At 49.7% G+C, this 13822-nt stretch overlaps 1 protein-coding gene across 1 annotated transcript; it reads right to left on the reverse strand.

Annotated features, from left to right (window-relative positions):
- Window positions 1-714: 714 nt before the first annotated feature.
- On the reverse strand, window positions 715-13793 carry COQ9 (coenzyme Q9). Its single transcript, XM_035025131.1, has 9 exons — window positions 13685-13793; window positions 11155-11323; window positions 9703-9838; window positions 5820-5962; window positions 5447-5531; window positions 3837-3941; window positions 2099-2254; window positions 1727-1780; window positions 715-1405 (listed from the first exon to the last, which is right to left on the reverse strand). Exons 1-9 carry the CDS (start codon window positions 13755-13757, stop codon window positions 1370-1372), a joined length of 957 nt encoding a protein of 318 aa, XP_034881022.1. The 5' UTR covers window positions 13758-13793; the 3' UTR covers window positions 715-1369.
- Between the last annotated feature and the right edge of the window lie 29 nt (window positions 13794-13822).

Here is a 13822-nt window from a genome sequence, read left to right on the forward strand (position 1 = left end):
CCATCAATACCCCGTCCATTTAGGTCGGACAGAGCAACGCAGAAGACAGATGCTCTGGACTGAATTGTGTTCCTCTCAAATGCTGAAGCCTAATGCCCAACGTGGTATTTGGGGATGGAGTCTGTGGGAGGTCAGGAGGGTAGGAATAGTGCCCTCCTGATAGGAAGAGTGCCCTTATAAGAACAGAAGACACTGGAGCTCGCGCTCTCTCTGCCCTGTTAGAACATAGAGAAAAGGTGGTTAAGTCAGAAAGACTTCACCAGGAACTGGCTGGCACCTTCATCTTGGACTTCCCAGCCTCCAGAACTGTGAGAAACAAATGTCTGTTGTTAAGTCACCCCATCTATGGTATTTTGTTATAGTAGCTCGAGAAGACTACAACAGAGTTAACCAGACTTGCAAAGGGAGCCCAGCCAGTGTAGAGGCAGAAAATTATTAATGCTAAAGAACAGACCCCTGAAATGGTCAGTCATAGAAAATAGCAGCCAAGGGAGCTAACAGTGCAGGGAAGGCCACCATCACCCACACTTCCAGAAGGGAAGCACCGGCCCAGGGAGGCAGACCTGCTGTGACCACCCACTAGCAGTAGGCCGCACGAGGACCAGAGCCCAGGCCTTCCGGCTGCCAGCCTCAAGCCCTTCCGGCATCACTGCTGTCTCCCTCTGGGGTCCCGGCTACCTGCTGTGGCCCACATGGAAACGAACTGCCAACATGAAACGGCTTCAAACATATTTATTACTATTTTTACCCTCGAAAGCTCACTCTAGCCCTGCCACACGTGCTGGTGTAACACGGCAAAGGGCCTGGGTTCCCGCCTCTGGCCAGGCTGAGCACCGCTGTCTGGAGGCACCAGTCTCAGGTGAGGCAGCTTTCTGAAGGGTCCCAGGTGCAGTATCTCAGGACACCAGGGTGGGGGGGGTGGTGAGGAACACCTGTGGGCACAAGTCGAGCCATGCCGGGGGTGGGCAGCCACCTTGTAATGGCTCCACACCCTGACTCTCATTTGGGAGCCCCAGAGAACACTTTGGGAAGGTTAAGACGTGATCAAGGCATCCGTGAGACCATGACAGGGACGTGCTGGGTTTCTGTGGCTCGATGGCTTGGATGAGAGCTTCATTTTTCAATCACACAGCTGCAACGCAGAAAGGCATCAGGAGGCCTGGCCTGGCATTTGGAACTGAAGAGGTAGCCCGACTGCAGGCTACAGCTGTATCAAGTGCCCTTTGGTTTCCAGGTGGCTGTCGTAGTGACTAAGGAGTCCTTCAGCGTTTTCTCATTAACACCCTGGACGGCACTTCATATTTTTCAAAGCCCTTTCAATGTACCTGCAGCTTTTCTTCTGGGCACTCTAGCTCACACCCTTTCCCACTCACCGGCGCTGGTTTAGACCTGTCAAGTTCTTGAGCTGATAAAGGGAAGAAAAGGGAATGATGAGGCCTTGCCCTGTCCCTAGGACTCCAATGGGAAAGATTGGGATTTTCAAGGTGGCAGGCACAGCTAAGACCCACAGATCTGACATGCCAGGGGCCTGGGAGTCAGCCATGCTTTTTAATGGCAGCAAAAAAAAGAGGTGGGGAATTCAGGATCAGAGACTGGGGCTGAACCACTATCAGTCTTATTAGTAGCTTTCCGGCTTAAGGCTTTTGGGATCCTCGACACATGTTTTAAGGATCACAGGGCAGGAGTGGAATGGGAGGAGGGCAGGGATGAGCGGGGCAGTACTCACCGTCACTGCTGCACCCATGAGTCCCTGCACCAGTGCCTCTCCAGTGGACTTTACCTAGAAGGAGTCAAGGTCAGGTTCTCTTAAGCCCCCAACACAAGCTCAAAGGTGAAACAGGTAGGACAAATCGGGAGGGGGGGCGGCTCATGAGGACCCTGTGGACTGGAGGAAGAGCCTATGGACACAACCACAAATGACCCAAGTGTGGCTCTTAGGGAAGGGCAGGTATGTGGAAGAGCCAGCCAGACTCCCTGGGCAGGCCCTCAGGACTGTCCTCTGAGGCCAAAGGGGAGCAAGAAGACAGGAGACCAGCTGTGGCTTGAGGAGGGTAGTGTGTCTAATGAGGCAGCTTCCCAAAGGGCTAGCCCCAACTACCTTCTTGGCAGTGTGGCTCATGTTCATTGCGTCATTAATCCGGTTTTCCAGGAAGCGCCAAGTGTCCTCAAAGTCTGGAGAGGAGTCCTGCATCATCACCAGCTCTGTCGTGTTGTAGATGCCAGCCAGCACAGCTCGGCGGGTATACCAGTTAAACTGCAAAGAAACCCACCCAGGAAGGTGGGTCACCACTACTGCTGTGGACTGGGGGAAGTCTGGGGTGGTTCCTACCCAAAGCCACGGGCACACATGGGCTCCCTCCTGATCTCTTCTTTCCTCCAAAGATACATTTGTCCCCCCCTGGATAACAGTACTGTTCTCAAACTTGGCTGCACGTCAAAATTACCTGGGAGATTAAAATGCAAGCTCCTGGGCCCAACCTCTTAGAGCTTAGAGTCAGGGGGTCTGAAGAAAGTGCAAGGAATCTGGATGTCTGATAAGCATCCCAAGTGATTTTGTTACATCCAGTCCATTTTGAAACTGCTGGTGAAAAGACCAAGTCTTAGGCCACCTAAATTCCAGAGAGGCTCTATGATCAGCCAGTTACGAGCACACTGTGGTGTGTTCATCAGTCATGTGGGGGTGGAGACAGGACCATGGACGGATCAGAACACCTGGGCCGAGCTGAGGGTTCCGGTCCCTCGGCCACTCGGGCTGGCCCAGCAAACTGCTCTTTGGAGGACTAGCTCAGCTGCTCCGTGTTTTATTCCTTTAATTTCTCAGCTTTCTAATTTCATTTTGTCACCAGCTCTGCTGGTGACTGTACTCCCACACGGGGGAAGCTTACTGAAGTCCTTTGTTAGAACTGTGTCAGGAGCATCTCTTTGCCTCCCGAGCCTGGATTCCACAAAGCACCATCACAAATTAACTTCTTTTATGAAGGTATACTTTTTATTTTTTAATTTCCTGCCAGAAATACGATAGCATTAACAAGTCAGATTCTGGGCACCTGGGTGGCTCAGTTGGTTAAGCGACTGCCTTCAGCTCAGGTCATGATCCTGGAGTCCCAAGATCGAGTCCCGCATCGGGCTCCCTGCTCAGCAGGGAGTCTGCTTCTCCCTCTGACCCTCCCCCCTCTCATGCTCTGTCTCTCTCATTCTCTCTCTCTCAAATAAATAAATAAAAAAAAAAAAAAAAAAAAAAACAAGTCAGATTCTTTCCTCGTGCCTGTTTAAAGGCTTATTGATCTCTTAGCAAAGCAGGCCAAAGTGGGCTGGGGGAGGGAGTTCCTTTTCAAAGCAACTGGTGGCTCCATGGCATTCTTTTTTTTTTTTTAAAGCAGGCTCCATGCCCAGCATGGAGCTTGAACTCATGACCCTGAGATCAAGACCCAAGGTGAAATCAAGAGTCGGACACGTAACCAACTGAGCTATCCAGGGGCCCCCCTTTTTTTAAATCAGTCTCATGAAAACCACACACTGAAAAAGCCCACTGCAGAATCTGAATCTTAGGAGACTGAGGAGAAAAATGCTTATAAAATGGCAGCCCAGTCACCACTAGAGGTCAGAGGGAACAACTGCTTATTTGTGGCTAGGGTGCTGGCCCTCAAGTGAGGACCTGGCTCCCACTGTGGCTTGTTGAGGGACCTTCCCCACCCCTAGCCTCTCCTTCCCATGACAGGAATGGCACTGCAGGCCCTCTGAAGGGATCTGTGATCAAAGAACTTTCACAACCTTCCCGAAGAAATGCCTAACCCACACCTTTTCCGGTACCCTGTGGGTATGCAGAAAGCACTCACGTCAGTGGACTGGTCCCCAGCGTAGTGCCACATGTCATCCACCATACTGGCGATCAGGCTGAGGCTGGATGGGATGTTGTGAGGGAGCATGAGGATGCTGAGGGCCTGAGGAGAGAAGGACGGAGAAATAGGCACCACACACAGAAATAACGGCGCACGGGTGGGATGGCGACTCACCCCTCCGTGGAGGTGTGTAAAAGGGCCTGCCCAACTCTCCTGCTGAGACCCACCATCTCCACCTGGCTGGGGTGAGCTCCTGGCAGCTGACAATGCCGGCTACAGCTGATGGGAGCCAGGGGCAGATCCTACCCTCAGCTGGCTCACTCAGCTTCTCCATCCCCAGCATGTGGACTTGGGAAGGCGGGCACCCAGAGGGTCTAGCTGTCTTTCTAACAGCACTGAGAGCAAGGATGGGGGAGTGCACCCCGTTCTGTAATACGGAGGAAGAGGCAGAGATGGGAGGAAGGTTGGGGGTGGCTTCTAAGTCCAAATCCCAGGCCATTCCCAGGGCCCAGCAGCATTCCTGCCCTCGATGCCCCATTGCAGCCTCTCTGGTGTTTTACTTAACTCAAGTTGGTTTCTAGTACCTGAAACCAAAAATCCTTCAACCCATACAAGCAATGGCACCACCCAGAGCTTTTCCTTAGCAGACATGACTCCTGAGAGGATAAGGTCTTATCACTTTGCCAACTAAAAAATCCACTGGCTGTGGCCTGTGGGAGCTGGTCAGAGGCCCTGAATTGGCTGGAAAGCTTTCTCTTATTGAAGGAGCCCAGAAGAAAAACGTGCTGAATCAGAAGGCAGTTGGGGCCCAATACACGCACTTCCACTGCTTTAACTGCAAGGTGGAATGAGTCCAGGCCAGAGGTCTGAAGATCAAGTGTGGCAGGCAAAGGCAGGGGACAGGGGACGGGACTTCGCTCACTGTACTCCCTCCACACGCAGCCCGGGCTCAGGCCCAGGTGTTCCAATGCCTGTCCCCTGACTGACTGACAGTACACGCTCAGTGGTATCCCAGTGGGTGGGGGACATGTGATGGTCTTGGCTGTCCTCTCACTCCCTGATGTGCTTGGACTCTGCTTTCTTAACTAAGAGAATAGCCCACATGGTGACATGCTTGGAAACCGGAAAAAGGAAGCTTCCAAAAAGGGGATAAAAAGCCCTTGGAACGAATACTCCGATTCTCAAGCACCACGTGGACAACTGGTAAAGCCATCCCACTCCTCAGACATCTACAACACCTCAGGCCTGTTACTGGCAACAGCCAAGAAACTCCTCTCGTTTTCTAATATCCGTCACGGATTCCTCCTCACTGAAGACCTGGTGGCACACTTGGGCCACCGGGACTCAACACGAATGTGACCTAGTTCCCCGGGCCACTCGCCTTTCTAGGAACTGAGACCCAGGTGGCTCTGTTCCTCCCACTGGCATGCCCCAGTTTATGCTCCCGAGCTCTACCGAGTGCACTAAGAATCCCAGAATCCCCGGGTCTGTGCAGATTAACGAGCTAACTTCTGCAGAATGTGCAAGGTCCTCTGATGGCTAGGCACTGAGAACTAAGACCATGAATAATACATTGTTGCCCTGGGGTCTAGACATGGAATCCGTACCCGGGGCCAGTGCTCAATGTACGGGATCAGCATTCTCAGTCTGGTTTCCACTGCGTCCCTCAGGAACTGGTCTGTCTTCCTCTTCCTGGAAGATGGAAAAGAAAACAGTGTGTCTCTGGGTCAAAGGCATGGGCTCGGTGCTATACCACTTACCCGGCTCTAGGGAACGGGGCAGGGGGGGTCCCACCAGCTCCTGATGCTGGCCCGTCGCAGACAAGCAGCTGTGTTCCAGGCCCATCCAAGCGGCAGGGCTGCTCCATGCTCCTCTCTTTTGGCTCTGCTGGGATCGGCCTCCTGGGGCACTTGGTGGGGCCTGACCCCCCTTACCCCGATCCTTAGCTGCCACCCTGAGCAATAATGCCACAGGACTTACTCTGCCTGGCCCAGCTGTACCAGCTTCTGCTCCTCTTCCAGCACGTGAGTGAGCTGAGCGTTGCACTGGGTCACAAAATGCAGTATCAGCTCACTGCCGTCGTCCCCAAACATGCCGGCTGCCGCACTGGACAGACCCAGAGACTACAAAAGGAGAGAGGAAAACGGGGCGTGGTATACAGCTGTAGTGGACCTGTACTGCCTGCTCCTTGCTAGGGCCTGCTTTTCTAGTAGCAGCAGGTTGATTCTTTATGGCCTAACCCTACTCTGCGTTCCTGGTCCCTGTGGTTTGGATGAAGCTGACCGCCAGTCCACACTCCATCAAGCCCCCTGTGTACTGTAAAGCATGAGGCCCAGGCTTGGATAACTGGAGTTCAGTGACTAGCTCAGGGACCTGCCCAGGGCCCAATCCAGGCCCTAAGAGGCCGCCTCTGGGCTTCTGCTGGTACTGATGGGAAGGAAGTGCTCCCCCTTTTTTTTTTTTTAATTTTTTTTTTCTTAAGATTTTTTTTATTTATTTGCGAGAGAGACAATGAGAGACAGGGAACATGAGAGGGAGGAGGGTCAGAGAGAGAAGCAGACTCCCCGCTGAGCAGGGAGCCCGATGTGGGACTCGATCCCCGGGACTCCAGGATCATGACCTGAGCCGAAGGCAGTCGCTTAACCAACTGAGCCACCCAGGTGCCCCAGGAAGTGCTCCCTTTTCACTGGCGCTGCTGAACCGTTTTTAAGTCCTGCATGGGAAGCCCCTGCTGAGAATGAAGCTCACAGAGAGGAAAGCAAAGCAGACAGGATGAAGAGACGATCCCCAACAGCACAATCTAAGAACACTGTGCCAGAGGTACTTCCAGACTTTTGTTATTAAATGAGCCCAAACACTCCCTTTCCTGCTTGAGCCAGTTAGAATTGAGCTCTGACACTCGTAACCCAAAGTCCTAATATAAAAAAGAGGGCTGGGAAGAGCACTCAGCTCTTTCTCACCAATTCACTTAACCTAAATCTCCTGGAAATTAGGCCTCTCAGTTATAAAAAAAACAAAACCAAAGAACAATTTTTCTTAATGAGTTAAGAAGTTAACAAAGCCACGAAGATCCTCGGCTATTCCTGATATACAGCAACCACTGAGCATCTACGAGAGGCAGAACGCTGACAGCACCAAGGACAGAGGGCAGAGAAGGAACAAAAAAATGATTAACCCTAATCCCCAGGGCTGGGAGCGGGGACAGTCCCTCTGTTTACACAGCCTTTCCAGAGGGCCATTTGGCAGGCTCCACAACAGCCGTGCAGCGGCATCAATACTGACTGGGACTGGAGGCTCACGGTGGCAGGCACTTGGCTAAGCACACGACACACACGATCTCACTGCAGCCTCCCAGCAACTCCAGCTGCCGGGCGTTATCCTCACCCACATTTTGCAGACAAGGAAACTGAGGCTCAGAGCTCTTCACCAACAGGCTATACCGCTTCTACTATGTGTCTAACAAGACCCTCAAAAATACACTTGGGCGCCTGGCTGGCTCAGTGGGTAGAGCATGCGACTCTTGATCCTGGGGTGGTGGATTCAAGCTCCCCGCTGGGTGGAGAGATTACTTAAACAAATATCTAAATATACATACGCACACACGTATATCCACATACACTCCCTGGACTACGTAGTGAGTCAGTGTCTCAGCCCCAAGGCTGCCCTCAGCTTCATGACGCAGGGGCTGTAGCCCCACCAGCCCAGCGGCTCCAGGTTAGGCTCTGCAGATCGACTGGGTGGTGGGTGGTCGAGGGAGACTGCGAGGCTGGAGGGGGAGGAAGGGACTTGCCCCTTCCTGTCGCCTTCCCGTCCGCTAGCGGCTCCTGTGGGCACCTCCCCCACCGCGCTTCCTCACCACCTTCTTCAGCGTGGCCCCCGCGGGATCTGGGGTTCCAGCCAACCACCACCCACCCCTGCCCCCAGAGACCCTCTCTCCAAGCTCAGAGACAGCAGTGCCAGCGGAGTAGGCTTGAGTTCTGCCTCCACAGGGGCTCTCCTTCAAGCTTCTCGTTTTAACAATTCCACTTTTTCCCTCTGTCCCCTTAGCCCTGGAGATGGGAGCCACTTCCTGCAGCGGCAGCCTCCATAACACCCTAAAGGGTTCTTCTTATGCTGCCAGTGGCCCAGTTATCAACTTTCCACCTAGCTCACCATTCCTTGTATTAAATTCTCTCTATCTGAATAACTGGCATAGTCTCTGTCCCCTGACGAATACGCGCCCCGAAGTAGCAACTCCACTTCTCCAAATGCACTTAAATGTGTTGTACAAATAGGTTTAGAACACTAAAAAATTGGGAACAACCCAAATGTTTATCAGTTGAGGTGAAGTAAACACAACGGCTACTATGCAGCCCAAAAATGAAGAGATACAGAGTGGAAAAGACCAGTTACCCAGAGAATAATTCAGTGTTTTTCCACACAGTCCTGGTACATTGCTGTCCTCTACTTGTTCCACCGCTTCCTGGAATGGTTCCTTCGAACGTTCTTTGCCACACTCAACTCTTTGTCTCCTCCAACCCTTTCCTAACTTCAGGTTCATGAGACAACCACTCCTACTTCACAGAGAACAGAAGCTGTCCCCCTGGAACTCCCTCAATATTCTAGCAACTAAACCTGCAGCTGTCTTCTCCAACCTCACCCCTAGTACACCTACGACAGTCCTCCCACTTATTTTCTGGATCTCCTAGTTCTTGCCTTCACGGGACTTTGCACTTTTGATTTTGCCACTTTCTCTTGTACCTTTACCTCACCCTCGTTTCTGGGTTCTTCTGGCCAATGTTCAAACATGCTCATCCTTCCACCTCATTCTCCCTGCAAGCTTGGGATGGGAGAAGTGAATCCAGAGTTCCTTTGCCCTCTGTTCTCACAGAGCTCTCGCAGGTCAGTATCTGGCTCTGCTTGACAATTCTGTATGCCACGGCCTCAGGACGAGCCTGCGGCTTAATCTAAAGCAGCCATCTGTTCCTGGGCAGGAGGAATGTACTGAGAAAAATCAGGTGTCTCCCTAATGGTCTCCTCAATGGTGCTCTTTTTTTTTTGGTACAAAATGGTTGTTTTATTAAAGCATGGGGACAGGGCCCATGGGCAGGAAGAACTGCGGACCAACGGTGCCTTCTTAGAGTTTTCAAACATCAGATTTCATCAGTTCTAAGATGCACCTATTTTATCATTTTTTTTTTAAGATTTTTATTTGGAAGTGATCTCAACACCCAACGTGGGGCTCAAACTCACAACCCCAAGATCAAGAGTCACATGTTCTGCCAACTGAGCCAGCCAGGTGTCCTATTTTTTTTTTTTTAAGATTTATTTATTTGAGGGGGAGGCAGAGGGAGGGGCAAAGGGAGAGGAAGAGAATCTCAAGCAGACTCCTGGCTCAGTGGGGAGCCCAACTCAGGGCTCAATCTCACGACCCTCATCATGACCTGACCCGAAACCAACAGTCGGGTGCTTAACCGACTGAGCCACCCAGGTGCCCCCCATTTTTTCAATTTAAACAGTGTGAATTATGCAATTGACTACATGTCCTAATTTAATAGGTAACTTTTCTTTTTTAGTGATGCGTAACATAATGGTACTTCTTACAACCACTGCCATCTTCGAGTCAATGAAATGTGGTAGTTGTGATCATCAGCAATGCTTGCCTAATGGGGTGCCTTTAGAACCTAGCTTGCAAGAACCAACTCCATGGTATGATCTTTCTATACTAAAAAATAAAGCCATCTCACCCTACTGGGGAAAAAACAACCTCCCCCCCAACCTGCCGCCATGGAAAATCCTGTAGCAGTGAGGGGCTCAAGGCTGGGCTGTCTGCTCTGGCTAATCCCGGTCAGGCTGCCCCGCCCCCGCCCCGTCCCATACACACCTGGGCTCCTTCTGCAATGGCCTCTGCTGTCCACCCGTGCGCAGGCACGAAGCCCAGCGCTGCCGTCAGGATGCGGTGCTGCAGCTGCTCCTCACTCTCGTGGTCCTCCTCCTCCTCGCCGCCCTGATCTGTGTACCTGAGACCCACACGGAACAGAGATGTGGCGACGGAGCCCAGCACACCTCTCACTGTTGCTGCCTGGCAGGCCAAAGGTGCCTGACCAGAACCCAGAGGCTCGGTGCCTCTGGCCAGCACACTCTGGGAAGACATTTACTTTTGTGCCAGTATCGCTATTTCCATGCCGACGGGGCAAAAATGATGTCATCTTTCTCCTCTCATACAGTCACTGAAAGAAGGGATCCAGTGGGCGAGGAGGCCATGACATGGGAAGGCAAATGCTCCCACAGCACTCTGGATCTCTCCGTTTATAGCCCTTAGCACACTGTTCCTTTATCTGTATTTGTACCAAATGATAACTCCAGGGCCTGGCACAAAGTAGATCCTAAAAACGTATTTGCTGAATTGAAAAGTATTTTAATCAGGACACCAGAAAAATGACAGGAACACCCTAATTTCAGAGCTAGAGGAACTTCTCAGTGGCAGGATTAAGGAAAAAAAACATATAATGGAAATGTAAACTATTATCCCCTTCTTAGACAGCAATTTGGCCCCACATACGTAACAAAATGCTAAATGTGCACATCCTTTGATTCAGTGCTCTCAATGCTGAGAGATAATCCCATTATTTTTTTTTAACCAGTGAAGGAAATCTAAATATTCATCAATAAAAGATAGGTTAAATAAATTTTAATACTGACAAATTTTAGGGGCACCTGGGTGGCTCAGTCGTTAAGCAGCTGCTTTCAGCTCAGGGTCCTGGGATTGAGCCCCACATCGGGCTCCCTGCTCCACGGGAGCCTGCTTCTCCCTCTCCCACTCCCCCTGCTTGTGTTCCTGCTCTCGCTATCTCTCTCTGTCAAATAAATAAAATTTAAAAAAAAAATACTGCCAAATTTTAATACTGCCATTCTGCTGGAATATTATGCAACCATTACAATCATACAGACTGTGAAAACATTAAAAATGTATTGTTGAGTGAAAAAGTAGGTTCTGGAATGTCATGTATAGTGTAATTATTATATATAGATTTATACATGGAATATACTTAGAGAAACATCTAAAAGGATAGTCACAAAATGTTGCACTTATTTCTGGGTTTGTGATTCCTGGTCATTTTTGTTTTATTTTTCTGAACTTCTTTGTATTGTTTAGATATTTTAGAATGAACAGGCATAATTTTCAAAAAAACCCATAGATTCGTTTCACGGATAGCCTTGAAAATGACAGAAGGTGAAAAGGGGGATAAAAAGAAGAGAGGAAGGAGAGATAGGACAGACATACCCAAGCATGCAAAACGGCCAGAAACAGATGAATGGGAGTTCTGGGGCATACCTGGGGGGTGAACGAGAAGACTCTGGATTGGGTTCTTCTGCCTCATGTGTCTCAGAATGTTGCTGAGAAAAAGATGGGGGACGTTGTTGCTTCTGCTCATCTGAAGACTTTAGCTGCATGGCTGAAGCATGGAAGGCACGTGACACCACGGCTGATTGGCAACGGGACACTGAAACAAAAACTGGTCTGGTCAGTCAGGGACACTTACCAGAGAAGACTCTTTGAAACCCAGAATGGTGTGAGGGATGGGGGTAGGAAAAGCAGGGCTGAGTCTCCTCCAGAACCACTTATCCAACTGTTGAGTCCCAGACAAAAATTTGGGGTAAGTTGGCAACCTTGTGATATGATGTGGTGGCAAAAGCATGAGCCAGGTAACAGAAGACCTGGTTTCTAGGCCTGCTGCTATCGTTTGTTAACTGTGTTAATGGACAAACCACTTCACCGCAACGAGCATGATTTTTAAATATGCAAATTAAGAGTAACAATCTGTTTGCTCAATGGGAGTGTGGTGAAGCCCAATCAAAAAGTGAAAGTGACCTGAAAATGTTACATATTTATATCATAGCAAGAGCACTGGACTAGAAATTAGAAGGTCCAAGTACTGACTCCCATAGTGTTTATATGTAGTGTCTTCAGATGGATCATGCAGGGCTCGAACTCACGACCCTGAGATCAAGACCTGGGCTGAGGGCACCTGGGTGGCTCAGTTGGTTAAGTGTCTGCCTTCGGCTCAGGTCATGATCCCAGGGTCCTGGGACTGAGTGCCACATTGGACTCTCTGCTCAGCGGGGAGTCTGCTTCTCCCTCTCACTCTCCCTCTGTGTTCTCCCTCTCTCTTTCTAAAATAAATAAATAAAACCTTAAGAAAAAAAAAAAAGACCTGAGCTGAGATCGAGTTGGATGTTTAACCGACTGAGCCACCCAGGTGCCCGTTATAAAAAAATTCATACAAGTTGAAAGAACTATGGCATGAACACCTGTTTATCTACCACCTAGGTTCTACAGATCTATCACACTCTTCATTCATCAGTCCAGCTTATTTTTTTTTAATCCAGCTTATTTTTGATGCATTTGTTGCAGTCCTCAGTATTCTTCCCCTCTATACATTCTGGCATGCATACCATTAACTAGAGTTCAATATTTATTTACTGTTCTTTCACTGAGGTGACAGTTATATACAATGAAATGCACAAATCTTAACTGTGCCAATTCTGAGATTTGATAAAGGTATACACTTGCATAATCTGAACTTCTATCTAGAGAATATTATCACACCACAAAGTTCCCTCATGCTCTTTCCCAATCACTCCCTACTTACACTGTTCTGAAATTTTCACCCTAGTTTAACTTGTCCTAGAATTTCATCTAAATAGAATCATACAGTATATCCTTTTTGTGTAAAACTTTTTTTGCACAGTCGTTTTTAGACGGATTAGTTTTGTGGAAATTGTCTTTTATTGCTGAGTAATATTCCATTAAGAAACACTACTCTGTTGAACACCTGGGTTGTTTCAGCCTTGTCTATCATGAATAAAGTTGCTATAAATATACTTCTGCAGAACTTTTGGTGGACATATGCTTTCATTTCTCTTGGGTAAATACCTACGTGGCTTTGCTGGGTCATAGGCATTACTTTAACTAAACATATGTAGTTTGGAGTTTTGTATAAAAACAACCAAAGGACACTCTTTTTTTTTAATCTATGGACTAACTCAGGGAACAATGATCTTAAAAGAAATGCAGAACAGTATGTGTAAAAATATCAATATTTTACTATTTGTAAAAAAAAAAAAAAAAAGGAATACTCATAAAACTTTGAAAAGGAGGGAGAGGTCCCAAAGCACAACTGTGGAACCACTAAGGATTGCAAAAGATTTCTGATGAAATACAGGAAATTATTTCATTAATTATATATTTTTGTTAATGCGTCAATGTGTTCCTTCTATTTATGGATGGTGACACTGGCTTTTCCATTTACAGTAGCAACATAAAGTAACCTCTTCTAAAGTAGACATCTATAGTTTTAAGAACTCGGATGTACAAACGAAGATACAGACTCTGTGTGGGAATAATCAAAGAATTACTGAAGTGGTGAGGGAATAACCGATTTAGGAAACAATGGACTAGGAGCTCTCTGCAGCTGTTTCCAACTCCGTCCCCCGAGCGGCCCTGCCCAGGGACTTGGCAACAGAGTTATTAAAAGACTGGGTCCGGGTCTACCAGTCTGCAACTGCCCAGCTGTGTGACCTTGGGCACACACAGCCCTCTCTGAGGCCTTGTTAACTTCGCTAAATGGGAGTGACAGGCCCTGCTCCGCTACTCTTTGCCCCTCACAGCTCGAGAATGGGGGCGGAATCAGCCGGGCGGCCCCTTCGAGTCCATGACGCCGGCGGCTCCGCGCCGATGCCCTTCACATCACCTTGCTCGCGGGCCGCCACGACGACCGGAATCTTCCGCCCCGCACCCAGCCCAGTCGGCTTCGTGCCCCCTCCCTCGCCCTCCCCGCTCCCCGGCTCGGCTGCCCCCTCACCGGGCAGGCACCGTAGGTGCAGGAGCCTCCAGCCCGCCCGGCCGAGCGCGCCGGACATCGCCGCTGCCGCCATCTTGGAAGCGGGCACGCCTACGACTGTGACGCGACGGGCGGGGCTCGGCAAGGCCACTTCCGCCC

The sequence above is a fragment of the Mirounga leonina genome, unplaced genomic scaffold (assembly GCF_011800145.1).
Source record: "Mirounga leonina isolate KUSES-001 unplaced genomic scaffold, KU_Mleo_1.0 Mir_180, whole genome shotgun sequence".
Taxonomy (NCBI): domain Eukaryota; kingdom Metazoa; phylum Chordata; class Mammalia; order Carnivora; family Phocidae; genus Mirounga; species Mirounga leonina.